Source organism: Apteryx mantelli, chromosome 2 (assembly GCF_036417845.1).
Source record: "Apteryx mantelli isolate bAptMan1 chromosome 2, bAptMan1.hap1, whole genome shotgun sequence".
Taxonomy (NCBI): Eukaryota; Metazoa; Chordata; class Aves; order Apterygiformes; family Apterygidae; genus Apteryx; species Apteryx mantelli.
The window spans coordinates 172,822,889-172,843,241 of record NC_089979.1 but is presented as its reverse complement, the minus strand read 5'-3'; the positions used below and the strand labels follow the sequence as shown (position 1 = coordinate 172,843,241).

The 20,353-nt window shown below is 71.6% G+C and overlaps 1 protein-coding gene across 2 annotated transcripts in view; it reads left to right on the top strand.

The window, feature by feature from the left end:
- Positions 1-20,353, top strand: part of KCNH2 (potassium voltage-gated channel subfamily H member 2) — a 34,287-nt gene that overhangs the window by 8,026 nt on the left and 5,908 nt on the right. For both annotated transcript variants that reach the window (XR_010883559.1, XM_067292135.1), the window contains exons 3-6: positions 3,979-4,143; positions 4,441-4,899; positions 6,036-6,250; positions 19,218-19,643. Coding sequence is in view for 1 of the 2 variants with exons in the window: in XM_067292135.1 (XP_067148236.1) it covers positions 3,979-4,143; positions 4,441-4,899; positions 6,036-6,250; positions 19,218-19,643 (1,265 nt within the window). In the remaining variant the exon portion in view is untranslated. The remainder of the gene's footprint in view (positions 1-3,978; positions 4,144-4,440; positions 4,900-6,035; positions 6,251-19,217; positions 19,644-20,353) is intronic.

Below are 20,353 nucleotides of genomic sequence, written 5' to 3'. Positions count from 1 at the left end.
GTGCTCTGCAGAGCTGCTGCCCTGGCTGGGTCCCGGCTGCAGGTCGGCACGGCACGGCGATGCCCTGCGGCCGTGGCGCTGGGTGCCGGTGTCCTGCACCCGGCGGGTGTCCTGCAGGGACGTCACTCTCGGGTGCCACGCAGGACAGGGGACACCCGTGGGTTTGTGCATGGGGGAATGTGAAGTGGTGATGCGTCTGGGGTTTCCATGCGTGTTAGGGTCACAGCGTCAAGGCGCAGTGCAGGAGGGGGCCCAGCGGGTCTGTGCATGTGGCCACCACGGCGCTGCAATGGTGACGTGTGTGGGGTGTCCCCGGCGGGGAGGCTGCAGCAGCAGGGCAGTGCCCTGGCTGGGCTGGGCACCCTTGCTGGTGTGCAGCCCCCGGGGGAGGCAGTGCCCTGGGAAGGGGGCTGCGCAGCTCAGCGCTGGGGGGTGCAGTGCTGTGCATTTTGTGGTGTGAGGCATGCACGGTGTTGGCTGCGGGGCACAGTGCGTGGTGCAGTGCAGGGTGCACAGTGACAGTGTGGGGTACATTGCGGGGTGTGGGGTGCAGGACACGGGGCGCACAGCGCAGCGCACACTGCATGCTGCGCAGCGCGGGGTGTGTGGGATGCACGGCATGGCGGGGTGCGTGCTGCAAGGTGTGGGGAGCGTGGCGCAGTGTGGGATGCACAGCGTGGTACGGGTCGTGGGTTGCATGGCGCGGGGTGCACTGCGTGCAGAGCAGGGTGTGGGGTGCACAGCGCAGTGCTGTGGGGGGTGTGCAGTGTGGTGGGGGGTGCCCAGCATGGTGCAGTGTGCACACTGCAGGGTATACGGTGTGGTGCGGTGTGCACGGTGCAGTGTGCAGTGCCTGGGGCAGCGTGTGGAGCCTGGGCGAGGTGGGACGTGCCGTGGGGCGTCTGGAGTGGCGCGGGATGGGCAGTGCAGAGCCGCGTGGTGCAGGCCGCGTGGCGCGGTGCAGGGTGCCCGTGCGGTGTGGTGGGGTGCATCGGGTCGGGGGGGCATGGTGGGGGGTTTGGAGTGTGGGGCAGGTGCCCGGGCTGCTGCGGGGTGTGTGGTGCTGGGTGCGCAGGGCGGTGCGGGGTGTGCAGTGCTGGGGGGGGGGGCGGTGTGCTGTGTGGGGTGCACAGCGCAGGGTGCGGGGTGTGCAGCGTCCAAGGCAGGGCGCAGTGCCAGCGTGGTGTGGGACACACGGCGTGGGGTGCCCGGTGGGGCTGCGTGCTGCCAGGGACAAAGCTCGATGCCCGGTGCCGCTCGGCGCTGCCCGGTGCGCGGTGCCCGGTGCCGCTCGGCGCTGCCCGGTGCGCGGCGTCCGGTGCCCGGTGCGCGGCGTCCGGTGCCCGGTGCGCGGCGTCCGGTGCCCGGTGCCGCTCGGCGCTGCCACCTGCTGGCCAAGGGAGGCAGCGCAGCCCCGGGGACGGAGCGGGGGTGCGGGGTTTGGGGGGTGCAGGGTGTGTGTGCGGGGGTTTAGGGTGCAGGAGCGGGGTGTGCGTGGTTTTGGGGTGCAGGGCTGGGGGGGTGGGTTAGGGCGCAGGGCCGGGGCGCAGGGTGCGTGAGGGCCTGGGGTGCAGAGGTGAGGTGTACGTGTGTGGGTCTGGAAGGCAGGGCTGGGGGTGCAGGGGCTGTGCGGGCTTGGAGTGCAGGGCCGGGGTGCAGGATGTGGGGGGGTTTGGGGTGCAGGGCCAGGGGTGTGCGAGGTTTTGGGGTGCAGGGCTGTGGGAGGTGCAGGATGTGGGGGGGTTTGGAGTGCAGGGCTGGGGGTGTACGTGTGCAGGTTTGGGGTGCAGGGCAGGGGCTGGGCAGGGGTGCTGGGGGGTGTGTGGAGGGGGGACAGCCAACACGGGCACCCCCGTGGGCACGGGGCAGCATGGCTGAGCGCGGCCAGGGGAAGGACACAGTGTGGGGACCGTGTGCGGGGCTGGGCGATGCTGTGCAGGATGAGGTGGCAGTGTGCGGGGCTGGGTGACGCCGTGCAGGTCTGGGTGACACTGTGGCACTGGGGGACATTGTGCAGGGCTGGGTGATGCTGTGCGGCGCTGGGTGATGCTGTGCAAGGCTGGGTGATGCTGTGCGGCACTGGGTGATGCTGTGCAAGGCTGGGTGATGCTGTGGCGCTGGGTGATGCTGTGCCAGGCTGGGTGACGCTGTGGCGCTGGGGGATGCCGTGCAAGGCTGGGTGACGCTGTGCGGGGCTGAGCGGTGCTGTGCTGGGAGAGGCCTCGACGCAGCCCTTACGCCTCCCCCCGGCCGGCACCGAGCTACCCGCCTGGGGGTAACTCCGGCGTTTCCTCGCCCCCAGCTCCGCACCTCCATCAGGGTGTCTCCAATGCCCCCTGCACCCCCTTCCCCCCCCCCCGAGTGACCTTCCCTCTGCACCGCCCCCCCCGGCCGGCCCCCGTGCACCGGGCGGCGGCGCGGCCCCGCGGGGCGCCGTGTCGCTCGGGCCGTCCCGAGGCGCCGCTGCCCGCAGCCTTATTTAGGCATAAACCCGGCGCGCTCGGTGGCGGTGCCAAGGCCGCGGCCCCTGCAGCCCGGCGGCGGCGGCGGGCGGGGGGCGGCGGCGGGCAGCGCCCGGCGGGGGCCGCCGCGGGGGCCGCTCCGCCGCCGCGGGCAGCCGGCAGCGCGGCCCGGCGCGGGGGGCAAGGCCGCGGGACCCCCCCCCCCCCCCCGCGCTGCCGGAGCCGCCGCTCGCCGCAGGTGAGGTGCGCGGGCCCCGGCCCCGGCCCCGGCCCCGGTCCCGGGGGGGCGGCGGGGAAGCGGCGCCGGCGGAGCCCGTGGGGCCGCGGGAGGAGGCGGCGCGCTGGCGCGGTGCGGCGCTGCCGCTGCCGCTGCGTGGGGCCGCGGGGGCTCAGCGGGGGATTTGGGATCCCCGCGGGGGCGGGGGGCGCCGGCAGCCGCCGGGCGGGGATGAAGCAGAGCCGCCGGCGGCGCGATGCGATGCGATGCGCCGGTGCCGCTAATCCCCGCGGGCGCCCGGCGGCGGCGGCGGGCGGGGGGCGGCGCTGGGCCGCCGCCCGGGCCGGGGAAGCCGGGATCCCCGCGCCGACCGGGCCGCGGTGCCAGCTGGCGCCGCCGTGCCAGGGCTCCCCCGGGCGCACCGGGCCGGGCCCGCTGCCAGCGGCGGGGGAGGCGCCGGGGGAGGGGGGGCCGGGTCCGCCCGGCTGCGCGGCGCGGGGAGGCCGCTCCGCACCCCCGGGGCGCTGCTGGCGCCGGCTTTGCCCCCCCCCCCCCCCCGGCCGGCCCCACATCCCTCACTCCTTGCCCGCTGCCGGGGGGGGGTGAGCCGGGCCGCTCCGCCTTGGGGGGGCCGCTTCGGGCAGCGGGACGGGGCCGGGGTGTGCTGCGTCGTGGGGCTGCAGAGGCCCACCCCACGGCGGCCCCGGAGGTGGGGGGCGGATGCGTGACCCCCCTGCCAGGGCGAGGGGTGCTGGCTCGCGCAGGGCGCTGGGGCCGGGTGCGGGATGCTGCCCCAGCGCTGCCCCCCCTCGCTCCCCAGTGCCTGCTCGTCCAGCTGCAGGAAGCAGGATTAACCCTGCAGCTGTTAAGATGCCCTGATCGGCTTAAGCCTGGCTCTAGCACACCCCACTCAGGGTGGAAGTAGCGCTCCCTCCCCAGGCACGGATGTGCCCCTTGCCCACATCACCCAGCCCCACAAGCAGCCCCTGTCTCCTAGCAGAGCCCCTGGGGCGTGAGGGGGGGGGGGGCCCAGGCTGAGCACAGGGCACAGCACCAGCCCCTTCCCCCCACGCTGCAGTGTCTGCCGCTGTGACTGTGCCAGCTGGCCAGGGAAATGGGGCCTGCCCAACCCTCTCGTGCCTCAGTTTCCCTCCTGGTGAGGCAGGTTGCTGCAGCGTGGCCGGCGCTCCTGGAGAGCAGCAGCGTCCCTGCCCCACGGGCCAGCTTGGGGCAGGCGGAGGCCGCCCCGTGTGGGAGGGAGCGTCAGCGGCTGGGGCTGAGCTTCTGCCCTCCCTGCAGGCAGCTGCTTCTTGTGCCTGGTGGACGTGGTGCCGGTGAAGAACGAGGATGGGGCCGTCATCATGTTCATCCTGAACTTCGAGGTGGTGATGGAGAAGGAGTGCCTGGGCTCGCCCGATAAGGACACCAACCACTGGGTCACCCCCACCAACTGGTTCCCCGCAGGTAGGGCCGGCGCTGGAGCATGGGATGCACAGCACGGGCAGGGGAACCTGTGCCAGCGCTGGGGGCTCCTTTGGGTCCTGCTGGGGTCCGGCTGTGCAGACCACCCATGGTCCTAGGGTATTGGGCACCGGGTCCCTGGCTCTGCCCTGTCTCCAAACGCATCTGGTTGTGGATGGGAGAAAAGCACAGCAGGTCCCAGGGTCAGGGCTCCCTGCTTTCCCCCCCGAGCCTGCAGCCAGCGTCTTTGAGGCTGGTTTGGCTGGAGACAGCTCTAACCCTGCCCTCTGCTCCTGCCAGGGCGCAGCAAGTCCTTCAAGCTGAAGCTGCCGGCCCTGCTGGCGCTGACGGCCAGCAAGCAGTCCCTGCCCCAGGAGCCCCCCGACGCCGTCATCGTGGACTTCTCCAAGCACAGCAGCGAGTCGGCCCCCGATGAGGCCACCTCGTCCCTGGAGAACAGCTGCCTGGGCTGCTCCCAGCCCGAGGACCAGAAGGCGCTGATGGACCTGGAGGAGGGCAACGCGGAGGGGCGCGTGGAGCCGCCCGTCACCCACTCCTCGCCCCGCGCCGACCGCCTCAACCTGCACGCCTCCTTCTCCAACTGCAGCCTGACGCGGAGCCGCTCCCGCGAGAGCTTCCACAGCGTCCGCCGGGCCTCCTCCGTCGACGACATTGAGACCATGAAGGGCGAGAGCGACAAGCGGTGCCACAACCGGCACGCCAGCACGGGCGCCAGCATGCACCGGGGCTCCAGCACAGGTAGCGCGGGGCAGGCGGGCGCGCGGGTACCACGGGCGCTGGGGCAGGTCCTGGGCATGCAGCGGGCACGAGCACCCGCGTGGGGCCCTGCTGCAGCCCCTGCGACGATGCTGGCTGCACAGCTCGGTGTACCACGGTGCTGGGAGTGGGTGCTGGATGCACCCTGTCCCCGGGCTGGCTCCTCACCCCGCTCCGCCCCATGGCGGCAGCTCTTGCCGTGGCAGCCGCAGGAGGGCACGGCACGGGGCCCAGATGCTGCAGCCAGGTAGCTGCAGCCCAGGGGTGCAGTCATTAGGGCTGGCAGCTCATTAGGGTGAGCGATGTCTCCTGGCGTGGAGGCAGCCCCGGCAGCTGTCAGCCGAAGCCGCATTGACCTGCCACGTGTGCCGGCCCCAGGAGGAGGGGTGCCCCCGGCGGCTCGTTAAGGGTGGGAGGATGAAGGCAGCCTGGCTGGGCACCAGCCGAGCCGCGCAGTCTGCCCTACTTCCCCTGCCGCGCGCGGGATGGGGATGGCACCGGGGCAGCTCCGGGCGTCCGTCACTGTCAGGCTCCTCATTGCTGTAATGCTCTGTGCTGCGGGCATCTCCGGAGCTGGTGCCGTGCTCTTCGCTCGCCCTGCATGCGCGTGGACTGGGGGGTCAGCTCCGCAGCCCTCCGCCTGGCACTCACCCCTACGCCGGCCCCGGACGAGTGAGCTCGCCTGTCGGGCAGCGCCCACCACCGCCTGCCGTAACCCCCGGCCCCCGAATCCTCTCAGCAACAAAGGAAACGGGCAGCAGTTGCCTTGTTAACCCCCTGTTCCTGCTAAGCGCATTAGGGAAGGGGAAAATAATTATATTAACGGTAAATGATATTAAGTGGTTGGTTCGCTGTCCGGCAGTGCCTGTCTTAGCAGATCCCTCCCCACCCCAGGGCACCGCTGCCTGCTCCCCTCGTCCTGCCATAGGGCCCTGACATGTGTCCCGCTCCGGCCCAGCGGGACACTGGGGCCATGGCCCTGGTGACGGTGGTGGCCCGGTAATGTCGGAGGCTGCAGCAGCCCTGCCCGGTCCCAGGAGCGGCGCCTGTGCCTGGCCCCGCTCTGCTGCGCGGTCCCCGGGAGGGGCCCCCCGGGTGACACTGCCTCCCCTGCCCAGGGGCCATGAACAACGTCCGCAGCACCCTGCTGAACTCCACCTCCGACTCGGACCTCATGCGGTACCGGGCCATCAGCAAGATCCCCCAGATCACCCTCAACTTTGTGGACTTCAAGGCAGACGCCTTCCTGGCTGCGCCGTCCAGCGAGAAGGAGATCATCGCCCCCACCAAGCTGAAAGATCGCACGCACAACGTGACCGAGAAGGTCACCCAGGTAGGTGAGCCAGCCCGCGGGGCGCTCCGCGCTGCGGCCGGCTGCTGGGGGAGGCCGGGCGGTGCTCAGGGCCTGGCAGAGCCCACAGGACACTCGTTGCTGCAGCTGGCTGCCAACGATTCCCGGATGGTGCTGGAGGTTGCAGGATGGTGCCCACGTGGCCAGAGCCTGCGAGGTGCTCTGGGTTGCAGGACGGTGGTGCCGGGGGCTGCAGGGTGATACTGGGGGTTGCAGGATGGTGCTGGATGTTGCAGGATGGTGCTCAGGACACGGCTGGCATCCCGGGATGCTCTGCGCAGCCAGGTGGCTCGGTCACGGCAGGCTGAGGCTGGCGCGATGTGCAGGGTGTTAGCGGCTGTTCCCAGCGCTGGGGGTGGGCTGTCGTCCTGGTCATCACTCACCATGGGGGGGCTCTGCCCCAGCCGCTGTGGTTCATCCCGCGTTGGCCGTGCCTTGATCAGGGGTACGGGGAGGGCTGTGGCTGGGGACAGCGGTGCCTGGAGGACCATGCTCTCCTGCAGGGCAGCGGCATCCCTTGTTCCCTGCCGGAGCCCTGTCCCTGTGCTGCTCCGGGGTGCGTGCTGGGTGCGGGGTGCTGGCACGACCCCTGCCCCTGCCCCAGCCGGCGCTTGCGGCTAATCCTGCGCACGTTGTGTAACGGCCATCTGGCCGCGGGGAGCCGGCGGCGGCTGCTGCTGCTGCTTAATTGCACCCTGATCCCCGCTCCCGCTAATGAAGTTAAAGCTGCCGAGTTCGCCGGCCACCGCACATGGGCTCGAGGGACTGGCAGGCAGGGCGCATCCGGGTGGCGCAGGGCCGTGGGGGCCGCGGCCTGGGCAGGGGGGAGAGGGAGCTGTGCGGCCCCACGGCGGCAGCCCCGTGCCGGCGCTCTCCCGGCGGGGCGGGCGGCAGGGGTGGGAGCCGCGGGGCGCATCTGCCCCCGCTGCGCCTGCTCGGGCTCCCGGAGCGGCCCAGCTCCCTGCGGGGTCGTGCGCTCTGTGCCCCGCATGCGCTCGCACACGTGGAGGGGCTGGCTCAGGAGCGAGCCCCCGCGCAGGGAGCGCCGGGCCGTGCTGCCTGGGGACCCTCAGGCTCCGCTCCTGCAGCGCTGGCGCCAGCTGAGCCTGGCGGAGGCACCCAGCCCCGTCCAGCGCGGTGCCGGAGCAGCCTCTGCTCCCCGTGCACGGGCTGCGGACCCCTTTGCAAGGCCTGGCTGCCCCGGGCGGAGGGGAGACCCCGGCCCTGCGGGCTCCTGAGCGTCTTGGTGCAGGGCAGGCCTGGGGCCCCCCCCTCCGCCGCTCCTTTCCCCATCCCTTGCAAAGTGCTGGCTGGCCATCCCCGTTCCTCTCCAGCGCGCTAACGAGCAAAGCATCCTGATTGCCTTTGCTGTGTAATTAATTCCGATGCCGTGGTGGCTGCTGCTGCTGCTGCTGCCGCCGCTGCTGTGCGGGGAGACGGCCACCGGCTCCGAACCTCGGTAATCCCCTCCTGCCGACAGCTGCCAGCGTCACCCGCCTCGGACGGGGTGCCCAGGTGCCGGAGGGAGCGCTGCGCCCCTCGCCGGGGTCAGCTGTTCCCTGGTGCCGGCCTGGCCCGATGGGATCCGGCACCCTGGGACGTCTCTGCTGCGGCTCAGGTGGGACAGAGCCGGGCAGCGAGGGCCGGGTTCCCCGGGGTGCCGGGGCCGCGGGGACGGTGCAGGTGGCCCCCGAGCAGCGGGGCGCGGGCTGTCCCGGCGGATGGAGGCTGCATGCGTGAGCAGACGGCAGACTGCGCACGGGAGGGACGGTGCAATCAGGGCAACGCGAGCACGTTTTCGCGCAGCCATAACTCAGGGCGCGGTGAGCTGGCTGGGCGGGAAGGCGGTGCCGGGGGGGGGCCGGGGCTTCCAGACAGCGGCACCGTGAATCATCCGCAGTGACGGCATCCAAACAAGCCCTCGCGCCGCCCGCCTCGCGCTCCCGCAGCTCTCGTCAAGGTCACCGCGCTCCCGGGCCTGCCAGCCGGCCCCGACCAGCCGTGCTGCGCCAGCCCCGTGGGGACACCCCGGCGAGCCCCGTGCCAGTGCCCAGCTGCGGCATGTGGCGGCTCAGGGTGCAGCGGGGCTCTGTGCCAGGGCGCGGAGGCGTGAGACCCCTCTGCAGCACGGGGAGCTGGGGGTGGGAGCTGGGGGATGCGGGCGGCTCTCGGGGGCCCCCAGCCCGGCCCAGCATGGAGCCCTCGCCGCAGCCAGGTCTGCTGGTGGAGCTGGGCGCTGCTGGTGGAGCTGGGCGCTGCCGGCGTCCCGGCTGTGTGAACCCCTGCTTGGCCCAGATCGGAGCGGGTCTCGGACGCAAGGCACCCACGGAGCGATCCGCAGCGTGTGCTCCAAGCAGGGCGCATCCCCAGCCCCTCTGCAGCGCTGCGACGCAGTCCGGGTTGGGACTCGTGTGACAGTCTGTCTGGGAGGATGGGAGCAGCCAGGCAGCCCAGCCCAGGCTGGGGCTGCACAGGGCTCGGAGGCTCCTGATTGTGCAAGGATGGAAGGAGGGAGCTTGGGAAAGTCCCTTCCAGCCAGAATGGGCCCAGCCGAGCCCCTGGATCGGTGCCGAGTCAGCTGCAGTGGAGGCCCCCGCGTGCACGGGTCGCCCCCAGCGGGGCTGGGGAGAGGCGCTGGGTGCAGGCTGCACCCCGCTGTGCGGCTCCGGTGGGGTGCCGCGGGAGCGGAGGCATTGGGAATGCAGAGCGGGGTCTCCCTGCCTGGGCTGGGTGGCTGCCAGGGACACCGGGAGCTGGCGGTGCCATGAATCAACCGGGGACTGCCTGCGGCAGCCAAGCAGAGCCTGCAGCCGGGCTCGGGCTTGGGCTCGGGCTCGGGCTCGTCCCTGCCTGGCGCCCATGGCACCGTGTGACCTCCTCCTCCTCCTGCAGCGCAGGTCCCTGCAAGGGCTCCCAGGGATGGGGGTCTGCACCGAGCGGGGTCACCAGCAGGCAGGGGCAGGCAGCGCTTTAGGGCTCTGTCCTGGGCACCGCGGGTCCTAGGGTGGGTCTGGCTCTGGGTGGGCAGGGGGGTCCCGTGGGTAGAGCAGGGGCTGTGAGCCAGGACTCCTGGGCTCTTGCTGGCCGGGAAGCGGAGCCGCTTTCTGCACCGCCGGGTGCCGTGGAGGCCGGCGGGAGCGGAGAGCCGTCCCCGTGCCTCAGTTTCCCGCGGCGGGGGGGGGTGGTGGGGGGTGTTCCCGGTCCCTCCCCGGAGCGTGACGGGAGCCGCGGGGAGTGGCGGCGAGGCGCCGCGGGGAAGGAGGGAAGCCGCCTGCCAGGCTGGGAGCGAGCCCCTGGCAGAGGGAGGGCGCGGGGCGGGCTGGCCGCGCTCGCTCCATCGGCCGCCTCCCGGACCGGCAGCGCCGAGCCGCGCCGAGCTGACAGCGGAGCAGGGCTCTGCTCGCCGCGCCGTGCCGAGCCGAGCCGCGGCTGGGGGGCAGCATGAGGCGCCCCGGGGGGGCGGCCGGCCCGCGCCCCCCCCGCCGGGCAGCGGGGCTCTGAGCGCTGCCATGGCCCGCGGCAGCCGGGACAGCGGCGAGCGGCCCGACGGCGACCGCAAGAACGCCCGCGTCCGCCGCGCCGTCCGCATCTCCAGCCTGGTGGCCCAGGAGGTACGTGGGGCGCGGCGGGGGGGGGGTCCCGCGCGCGGCTCCGCGGCCCCCCCGTCCCTTCGCCTCCCCCCCCCCCCCCCGTGGGCTGGCGGCGGCGGCAGCGCCGGGCTCCCGTCCCGTCCCGCGCCGCTCTGCGCTCAGCCCCGACGGCTGCGGCTCCTCGGGGTTTTGGCACCGCCTGAGCTGTGCCCCTTCCCCTGCCGCTGTCCCGCGTCCCCTCTCCGAAAGCCGTCGCAGACCCCGACCGGGCTCTGCTTGCGCATCCCGCCGCCTTTGCGTGTCCCGCGGAGCCCGGCACCGTCCCCACCGCGGGGTCCCCGGCGGCGGGTCCGGGGCGGCCGCGGCCGGGGGGGGGGGCGGCGGTGCCCCCCGCAGCGGGGCTGGGCGCTCCCTGCTCGTCCGGCCGCGGAAAGGCGCGGGGCAGCCCGCGGGGTCACGGCAGCCGGGGCCGCAGCCGGGGCCGTTCCCCGCCGCTGGGCTGGAGCCAGCCCGGAGCGAGCTCCAGCGGCTGATTTATGAGCAGGGATGGAAGGAATGAAATCGGCAGGGGGAGGGGGCAGCGGGCGGGCGCGCCGGGGGTCAGGGGAGGCGGCGGCTGCGGCTCCGGACTGGGGCGCCCCGGCGGGGGAGCCCAGCGCCGGGGACGGGGAGGGGGGCGCGGAGGCCCAGGCATTCGCATCCCGTGGGGCCGGAGGCCTGCCCGCCGTGGGAGCAAGACACGTCCGGCTCGGCTCGGCTCGGCTCCCACCACTGGCAGCCCGATTCGGCTCAGCTCGGCTCGGCTCAGCTCCCTGGCTGCAGCAGCGGTGCTGGGCTGTGGCTGCCGAGCACAGCGAGGTGCCGCGAGCCGGGACGGCAGCGGGCATGGGGCATTGCTGTCCCTGCGGGGGAACAGCTGCCACCCCCCTGTGGCACCGCCGAGCTGCCCGTGGCACGGCCGGGCTCAGGCGCTCCGGCCTGCTGTGCCGCAGCGGTTGTTGCGGCGGCTGCTGCATGGTTGTGGTTGTGGTTGTGGTTGTGGCAAGGGGGTATTGCCGCACTGCTGCTCTGCGGAGGTGCTGCCGGCCAGGGAGGCGTCAGGAGGTTGCAGCAGCTGTCGTGTCCCCAGAGTCCGGCTGCATTTCGGCAGTCCCCCAGCCTCCAGTCCCTGCGGCCATCCCGTCTGAAGGGTCGTGCCGTGGCGGTGGTGTGCTGGGAGCAGTGTTGGTGGAGAGCAGGTCGGTGCTGGGGTTGCTCAGTGGCTGTGTCAGCTGGGGCTGGCGCACCGCCCCGTGGGGACGTCACCCCGTCATGGGGCTCGCCATCCCACCCCGCCACAGGCACCGGGTGTCTGCCTGCTGCATTGCTGTAGGTGGTGGAAGCACTGCGTCGCCTTGAGGCCTGGGGCATCCGCCCATCCCCGTTGTCTGTGTGGCTGCGCTGGCGTTGGGGTGTCCCTGGTGTCAGCTGTGCGGGGTTGCTTGCTGCAGTGTCTGCCACGGTGGAGACTGAGCCTTGGGTAACACAGGCGTGGGGCGTCTGTGTTGATGACAGCGCTGGGCATTTGCGTCAGTGCCGGTGATGGCCACCTGTGCTGGTGTTGGCTGCTGCAGCTGTGGGGCATCTTGGTCACTGCGGGCTTTGGGTATTGGTGTCCGTTCTGGTGTTGGGCGTCTCGGAGGACGTTGAGCATCCATGTCAGCGCTGGTGTTCGGGTACCGGGGTAGCTCTGTGAGTGTTGGGTAGCTCTGCAGGTGCTGAGTACTGCAGCTGTTGGGTAGCTCTGTGGGTGATTGGGTAGCTCTGCAGGTGTTGGGTGCTGCAGATGGGTAATCCTGTGGCTGTTGGGTACTGCGTCTGTTGGGTAGCTCTGAGTGTTGGCTACTGCAGGTGTTGGGTAACTCTGCGTCTGTTGGGTGGCTCCGCGAGTGTTGGGTACTGCGGGTGTTGGGTAGACCTGCAGGTGTTGGGTAGCTCTGCAGTTGTTGGGTAGGTCTGCGGTTGTTGGGTAGCTCTGTGGGTGTTGAGTACTGTGTCTGTTGGGTAGGTCTGCGGGCGTTGGGTAGCTCTGTGGGTTTTTGGATACTGCAGTTGTTGGGTAGCTCTGTGGGTGTTGGATACTGTGTCCTTTGGGTAGCTCTGTGGGTGTTGGGTATTGTGGCTGTTGGGTAGCTCTGCGGGTGTTGGGTAGCTCTGTGGTTGTTGGGTAGCTCTGCGGGTGTTGGGTAGCTCTGTGGCTGCTGGGTGCTGTGGGGTAGCTTGGGGGTGTTTGGGTACTGCGGCTGTTGGGTAATTCTGTCAGCATTGGGTGTCTGTGTTCCGGTGTCGAGTGTCTCAGAGGGTGTTGGGTATCTGTGTTGGTGTTGGGTATCTGTCAGTGCTGGTGTGTGGGTACCTTTGCGGGTGTTGGGTTTCCACCAGCGCAGGTGTTGGGTGTCTGTGCAGGTGTTGAGTATCTGTGCCAGTGCAGGTGTTGGCTATCTGTGCAGGTGTTGGATGTCTGTGTCAGTGCTGGTGTGTGGGGACCGCAGGTGTAGGTTATGTGTGCAGGTGTTGGCTATCTGTCAGTGCTGGTGTTGGATGTCCATGTCACTGTGGGTCAGGTTTCTGCACGGGGGTTGGTTCTGCATCTCCACCAGGGTTTGGGACTGCTAGTGTTGGGTGTCTGCTTGTTCCAGGTGTTGGGTGCTCCAGGTTACGGCTGTTTCACAACGGGCACACAGTGTCACTGCAAGTACTGGTGTGCGGTGCAGGCGTGGAGGGTGGTTGCAGGCAGTGGGCCGCACAGGCGGAGGGTATCTGTCCTCTGGGGCTGCTGGGTCAGTGCAGGAGGGTCTCAGGCTGGGGGTCACCCACCCATTGGGTGACAGCGACTGCAGGTGTTGGTCGGGCTCCTGGGTGTCGCTTGTCTGTGTCCCGGGGTGTCAAGCGTCCCGAGAGGGAGGGACAGCTGCTGGTTTGGAGGCGTGCGGCGTTTGTCACGCGGTGCTGAGCGGGGCTGACCCTGCAGCTGGGTGTTGGGTTGTGCCTCACGGGGTGTTGGTGTCGCTGCCGCTGCGGGTTGCCCTCTGTGTCACCGTGGCCTGCAGGTGCAGTGGCCCCGGTTGCGGGTGCTGCGGGCCGGGGTGTCTGCGGCAGGGAGCTTCGGGCGCTCGGTATCTGTCGCTGTGGGCGCGGGCGTCTGGGCCGCGGCAGGTGCCGGGCTGGGTGTCTCCTCCTGTGCGGGCTGGGTGTCAGGTGCCTGTGTCACAGCAGGTGTCGGGTGTACGTGTCACCGCGAGTGAGAGGTGTTGGCGCCTGTGTGCCTGCGAGCGCGAGGTGATGCGTGTCTGTGCCAGGGCGGATGTACGTGTCACCGAGCATCGGCACTGCCGGGTATCTGTGTCACGGTGACTGATGGGTGTTGTGTCACCGGGAGCCTCCAGGGTACGTGTTGCATGTGCGCCGGTTCCTGCTGCGTGCCTGCGTCGCGCCGGCGTCGCTGCGTCGCGCCGGGCCGGTGCATCCCCCCCTTGGGCGCGAGCGAGTCTAGGCCAGGGCTCTGCACCGTGCCCGTCGGCCCTGGGTGTCCGCGTGTGCGTCCGTGTCGGGTGCGGGTGTGTGCCCGTGCCGGCTGCAGCCATAGGTGTGTGCGGCAGCGCCTGTTGGGGCTGCGTGGTGCGAGCGCCGGACACGCGTGGCTGTTGCAGCGGGCTGTTGCGCTGGGCACGGCTGGTGCGGGTGTTGCGGGGTGTGTGCCTGCGGCTGTGTGACCCCGTGTGTCCTCGAGGTACCCGTGACCTTGTGTGCCCCAAGGTACCCGTGACCCTGTTGCCCCTGCGGCAGTGTGACCCCCTGTGTGTCCCCGAGGTACCGGTGACCCCCTGTGTCCCTAAGGTACCCGTGACCTTGTGTGTCCCTGCGGCAGTGTGACCCCAAGGTACCCATTACCCCATGTGCCTTGGTGCTACCCGTGACCCCATGTGGCCCCAAGGTACCCGTGACCCGGTGTGTCCCTGCGGCAGTGTGACCCCATGTGACCCCAGGGTACCTGTGACCCCGCGTGTCCCTGGGGTACTGTGACCCCTGTGTGCCCGCAGCAGGGTGACCCCATGTGCTCCAGAAGTACCCGTGACCCCATGTGCCCCCAAGGTACCCGTGACCTTGTGTGACCCCGTGGTACATGTGACCCCGTGGCAGCGTTACCCCATGTGTCCCTGAGGTGCCCGTGCCCCGTGTGTCCCCGCGGTACCCGTGTGTCCCCAAGGTGCCTGTGTGTCCCCGAGGTGCCTGCGTGCCCCCAGGGTACCCGTGACCTTGTGTGTCCCCGGGGTGCCCATGACCTCGTGTGACCCTGTGTTACACGTGACCCCATGCGTCCCCTGAGGTGCCCGTGCCCCGGCGGCAGCGCTGCCAGGGCCACCTGCCGCGTGTCCCACGCGTGGCCTCGTCCCCGTCCCCTCCTGCGCGATGTCAGAGCTGGAGGGAAATCCCGCTGGGAGTCGGAGCGCGCTGGAGCAGTGCAGCGTGCACAGCCCTGGCGCTGCCCTGCCCCGGCTCGCGGCTCCGGTGGGACGAGGGCCGGGATGCCACGCGCCCCCCTCGCTGGCCAGGCTGCCACGCACGCAGAGCACCCCGCCACCACGACCTGGGGACGGTGCGCTGGGGGGTGACGTCCCCGCAGACAGCACTGCCCTCCTGGGAAACGGTGCCGGCTGGGAAGGGGGGTGGAAAGGGGAGGCAGCCCCTGCCCGTGGCAGCCCGGGAGCCCTGGCAATGGCCGGGGCGGGGGCGTTTGGGCTCAACGTCGGGGGATGCGAGCGGTGTCTCCCATCTCTTGCACGTGGATGCACCGGCCTGTGTGCGCGCCAGGGCTGTACAGACGCACGTGCACGCACGCAGCCGTGGGCAGGTGTCACACGCAGGTACCCGCGTGCACACCGGGGCCGTGCACATGCACGCACGCAGCCGCGGGCAGGCGTCGCACACGGGTACCCGTGTGCACACCGGGGCCACGTGTGTGGACACACACAGCCACTGGCAGGTGTCACGCACAGGTACCCGCGTGCACACCGGGGCCGTGCACATGCACGCACACAGCCGCGGGCAGAAGTTGCGCCAGCTCCCAGTGTACACGCAGGCGCCGACCCGCACCCAGCACCAGTACGCGCCGGGCAGGCGGGAGCAGGGTCTGACCCGTCTTTGGGGCTCGTCCGCCACCTCGCCCGGGGCGCGCTGGCACCGCTCACCCGCCGGAGCAGGAGCCCCCCCTCCAGAGCCGCCCGGCACCTGCGGGATCCGCCGCGGGGCCGCTTCCCGCGCTGCTGCCCGTGGCACCGGGGCCTGGCGCTGCGCCCGTGCAGCCGCGGCGCCGCTGCCAGCCCACTCCGGGCCCCGCCGGCGGCCGTGCCGGGGCAGCCCCGAGCGCCGCAGGGGTTAACGGCAGGGGGAGGCGGGCGGGGGGCCAGCCCGGGCTCTGTTGTCGCTGCAGGAGCGGGGCAGCCTGGGTAAAATTTCCGCCCCAATAATTTTCCTCTCCGCTGCCGGTGGTGCGTGTCTCCCTGCCTCCTCCCTGCCTCCTTCCCTCCTCCCGGCTCGCCGCCGCCGCTCTCTCCCGCTCCGCGCCGCCGAGCGGGGCTCCCTGCCGCCGCCGTCCTGCCGTGGGGCACCCAGCGCCCGCCACGCTGCCTGCCGCCCCCGGAGCCGGAGGCGCTGCCGGGCGGGATGGGCACGGGGCGGGCTGGCAGGGCGCCGTGGCCTCAGGGCGCCGCGGGCCAGCTGCAAGCACGGGGCTGGGGCTGAGCGGCGCCGGCGCACCACGGGCTCGGCCCGGCGGCCCGGGCGGCTGTGAGGATGCTGGCGTCGCTCCTGCAGCTGCTCCAGGAGTTCTCGGGCCCCCCCTGCGCCAGCGCCCGGGCCAGAGCGCCACCCATGCCCGGCGTCTCCCTCTGCGGCACCTGCCTGTGCCTTGACGACGACGGGCGCAGCAAGGAGGAGAAGGTACCGGCCGCTTTCCGCTCGCGCTCGGCTCCCCGGTGCCAGCGGGGTGCCCGGCCTCTCCCCGCAGCTCGCGGCTCCGGGCAGCAGCGGTGTCTCGCCGGGCCCCGGGGGCCGGGCACGACATGCCTCTGTCCCGGCAGCGTGGCGGGTGCTGGCAGCTCCCGCAGGACCCGCTGTCCCCAGTGCACGGCGCTGCACGTCGGTGCACGGCGCTGCACGCGCAGGGTCCCACGCCCGGGGCTGGAGGGGGTTCGGGGGTGCTGCGCTCGCATCTCCCTCCCCTGCACCCGCCCTAGCGCAGCGGGACGAGGACGTCGGCCGATAAGCGCCATGCCACAGGGGACCAGCGGGTCGGCGGGGGCCAGGTGCGCAGGGGCCATGGGGCAGCTGTGGGGCAGCGGGCGGCTGGGCAAGTGGGGCAGCCGGTGCAAAGGGGCTTGTTGGCGCCGCGATCCCGCAGCCCCAGCCCGCGTCCTGCCGCGGGAAGGGGCCAGTCCCTGGAGAGCCAGGCTCCGGCGGGGAGAGGGGGGTGGCTTTGTGCAGGAGCAGAGCAGCGCGTCCCCGGGGCGCACGGGGGGATCGCGAGCAGCGCTCCCGGGTGTGTGCGGTCACGCTCTGCTGGCTCCGAGGCTCTTCCCGCCCCGTGCCCGCGGGCTCGGAGCATCCCGCCGGGCCGGCAGAGCGTGGGTCTCTCCTCGCCCGGCTGGGTCTCCTGCCGCGCGGTTGTGTGCGGTGCAGCCGGGCTCGGTGACGCTGGGGCATGCGGGGCCAGGGCTCTGCTGGGGGCTGGGGTGCAGGCTCCCTTGAAGCAGCGGTTCGGCGGGTGCCGAGGGGAAGGCCTGTGTCCTGCCCCGGGAAGGGGCTGCCGGCGGGCTCTGCTCCGGCCCCACGGAGCAGCTGAGCCCGGGGACGGCACGGTGCACAGCGCGGCTCTGCCCTGCCCGGGCTGTCGCTCCCCGTTTGGGGTCCCCAGCACCCTCTCCCCCGTGGGTACCCACCCGGCTTGGGTGCCCTATTTATAGCCCGCGGCTCCCACGCGGCCGCGGGTACATCTAATCCCGGTGCCAGGCGGCAGGGATGGATGGCAGCAGCTGCCGGCGGTGCCTGCCCGCGCGCCCCAGCCTGCTGCAGCCCGGGCCCCGGGGTGGGGGGGGGGATGCACGTGGCCCCCGTGCAATGGCCCGGTCCCACGCCGGCGTGCTGGGGTGGCTGGACACGTGTGCCGTGCTGCCGCTCGGCTCATCCCAGGGCTGGCTGCAGAGGCCTCCCCGCACACGGGCCGTGCGTGTGCATGCATGCGTGTGCATGCGTGTGCGTGTGTGTGCATGCGTGTGCGTGTGTGTGCATGCGTGTGCATGTGTGTGCCTGCATGTGTGCACGCACCGGGGGCCTCCTCTGCCCTGCCGGCCCCTCGCCCCACACCTCCAAACCCGGAAAGGCTGCGGACGGAGGGACCTCTGGAGACCGTCCATCCCGCAGCGTCAACCCACCGAGGCGGCTCCAGAGCCCCGCTCCGGCGAGCAGGATCGGTCCCGTTCCCAGCCTCATTTTCTCTGGGCCGTTTTGCCCCATTTGTCTGTGTGCCAACACCTCCCCCCCCCCACCAGCCTTCCCAGTCTGTGGCCCAGACAGATCCTGCTGCCAGCCCGGGTCTGCTGGGTGGCCCCAGCCCCGTCCCCTGCTCAGAGGTGCTGCCCCTGCCCAGACCTTGTCCCTCTGCGGCACCGAGGGCCCCAGCACCCGCCTGGGGACGCTGGGTTGGGGCTGGTGGGGAGGGACCCCAGCAGCAGCGGGGGACGAGGGGAGTCGAGGGTGGCAGGAGCGGGATTGCGGCAGGGCTGGGTGCGGGCAGCAGTGCTGGGGCAGGCAACATCCGGGGCGGTCCAGGATCGCAGCTGCACTGGGGAGGGGAGCGGTGCCTGCTGCCGCTGTGCATAAAGGACGTGCAAAAAGCGGGTTTGCACGGCTGCCCTCGTTTGGGCAGGGCCCTGTTTGCCTCCCACCACAGGCTGGAGCTGCCCCGGCTGCGGGCCAGCGCTGCCCATCCCACCTAGGGGAAGGACGGGGGGGCTTTCAGCAAGCAGGGTCCTGCCAAAGCTGGGGGGCTGGGGGGGCTCCGCTGTGCCTCATTGCACCCCGCTGCACCCCGGTGCACCCTGCTGCACCCCGCTGCACCCCGCTGCACCCTGCTGCGCCCCATTGCATGGGTCCCATCCCTGTGCAGGGCAGGGGACCGGCAGTGAGCAGCGCTGGCCCCGCAGCTCAGCCCGCGGTGCTGGGGGCAGCATGGCCCCGCGGCGCCGTGCAAGGCCATCCTGGCAAGGGGACGTTCCCGGCGCCCGTGCCAGCCCGTGGCTGCGTCACCCTGCGCCTTCTGCGCCCGCAGGGCCTTGTTTGGCAGCAGCTGAGCCGCGATCCCGCGCTGGCACACGGCTCGGCTCGCCAAGCACGTCGTGGAGGGGGGGAGAGCGTCGGGACGGCTCCTGCCTCCAGCCGCAGCAGCGTGCGGGTCCTCCTCGGCAGCGTGCCGGCCCGTGGGGCACGCGGGTGCGGCGTGCGTGGGGTGGGTGCGCAGCCTGCGCTGACGGGCGCGGAGGAGCATCCAGGCAGTGCCGGGACCGGGCGAGGCGTCCCGCTGCTCTGCGAGGTGGCAGGGGCTGCGCCGCGGGGAGTGGGGCTGTGTGCAACAGCGAGAGGCCGTGCTGTGCTGTGCCATGCTGTGCCATGCCGTGCAATGCTCTGCCATGCCATGCAATGCCATGCTGTGACATACCATGATGTGCAATGCCGTGCCATGCTGTGCTGTGCCATGCCATGCTGTACTGTGCCATGCAATGCCGTGCCATGCAATGCCGTGCCATGCTTTTGCTGTGCTGTGCCATGCTGTGCAATGCCATGCCGTGACATACCATGCCGTGCAATGCCGTGCCATGCCAGGCTGTGCCGTGCCACCTTCCTGCCCACAGCCGTACGGCCCTGGTGCCTCTCCCTGCTGTGCCCCGGAGCGCAGGAGCCGTGCAGCCGGGGGCTGCCGCCCGTGCTGGGGGAGCTGGGGAGAGGGGGACGCACTGCGGTGGGGCTGTGCCGTGCGTGGCCGTTCCGGGCAGGGCGGTCTGTGTGTCCGTGGCGTGAACGTGCACCTGGGCACGCGCGCGTAGCGAAGGGGCACGTCCCGTTGCGCCCGCAGGCCCAGGGCAAGGCGAGGGCTGGTGGGACCTGCCGGAGCGGCCCTTCCCCCTGCTTGCACGGCCGGGGATGCTCCACGGCGCCACCGGCAGCAGGAGAGCCCGAGCAGCAGGGACGGCCAGGGCCGAGGGCTCGGGCCGCGCTGGAGGGGGCCGGCGATGGCGCGGGCGCTGAGCCCCTGCCCGCCCGCCCAGGTGCTCTCGCTCGGCGCCGACGTCCTCCCGGAGTACAAGCTGCAAGCCCCGCGCATCCACAAATGGACCATCCTGCACTACAGCCCCTTCAAGGCGGTGTGGGACTGGCTCATCCTGCTGCTGGTCATCTACACGGCCATCTTCACACCCTACTCGGCCGCCTTCCTGCTCAACGACCAGGAGGAGGCCCAGCGCCGCAACTGCGGCTACTCCTGCAGCCCGCTCAACGTGGTCGACCTCATCGTGGACATCATGTTCATCATCGACATCCTCATCAACTTCCGCACCACCTACGTCAACTCCAACGAGGAGGTGGTGAGCCACCCCGCCAAGATCGCCATCCACTACTTCAAGGGCTGGTTCCTCATCGACATGGTCGCCGCCATCCCCTTCGACCTGCTCATCTTCGGCTCCGGCTCTGAGGAGGTACCCGCCTGCCCCGCTGCGGCGCCCGGACCCACCTCCCCTCCGGCCCGTCTGCGGGACCAGGGACGGGGACGGGACCCTTTGCATGGGGCTGGCCGGAGCTGCTCACACCCACCCTGATTGCTCCGTGCCATCCGGCTTGCTCCGTGTCCCCCCCAGTTGCTCCATGCCCCCCATCCCGGTTGCTCTGTGCCCCCCTGGTTGCTCCATGCCCCCCAGGTTGCTCCATGCCCCCTGGTTGCTCCATGCCCCCCCACCCTGGTTGCTCTGTGCCCCCCCAGGTTGCTCCATGCCCCTTGGTTGCTCTGTGCCCCCTCCAGTTGCTCCATGCCCCCCCCGCCCTGGTTGCTCCATGCCCCTCTGGCTGCTCCGTGCCCCCCCAGCTGCTTCACGTCCCCCCAGCCTGATTGCTCCATGCCCCCCAGGTTGCTCCATGCCCCCCCACCCTGGTTGCTCCATGCCCCCTGGTTGCTCTGAGCCTCTCCAGGTTGCTCCGTGCCCCCCCCCAGCTGCTCTGTGTCCCCCTGATTGCTCCATGCCCCCCCAGCTGCTCCATGCCCCCTCTCTGCACTGGGGGCTGCTTTGTGGGTGCCCGGAGCCCCCCATGGGGGTGACGGTCCCTGGGTGCCTGGCACCGTCCCCCCCCCCATCTGGGGCCAGCTGCACGAGGGCCCCACGGCAGCGAGCTCGGGGGGGGGGGAGGGGGTGCC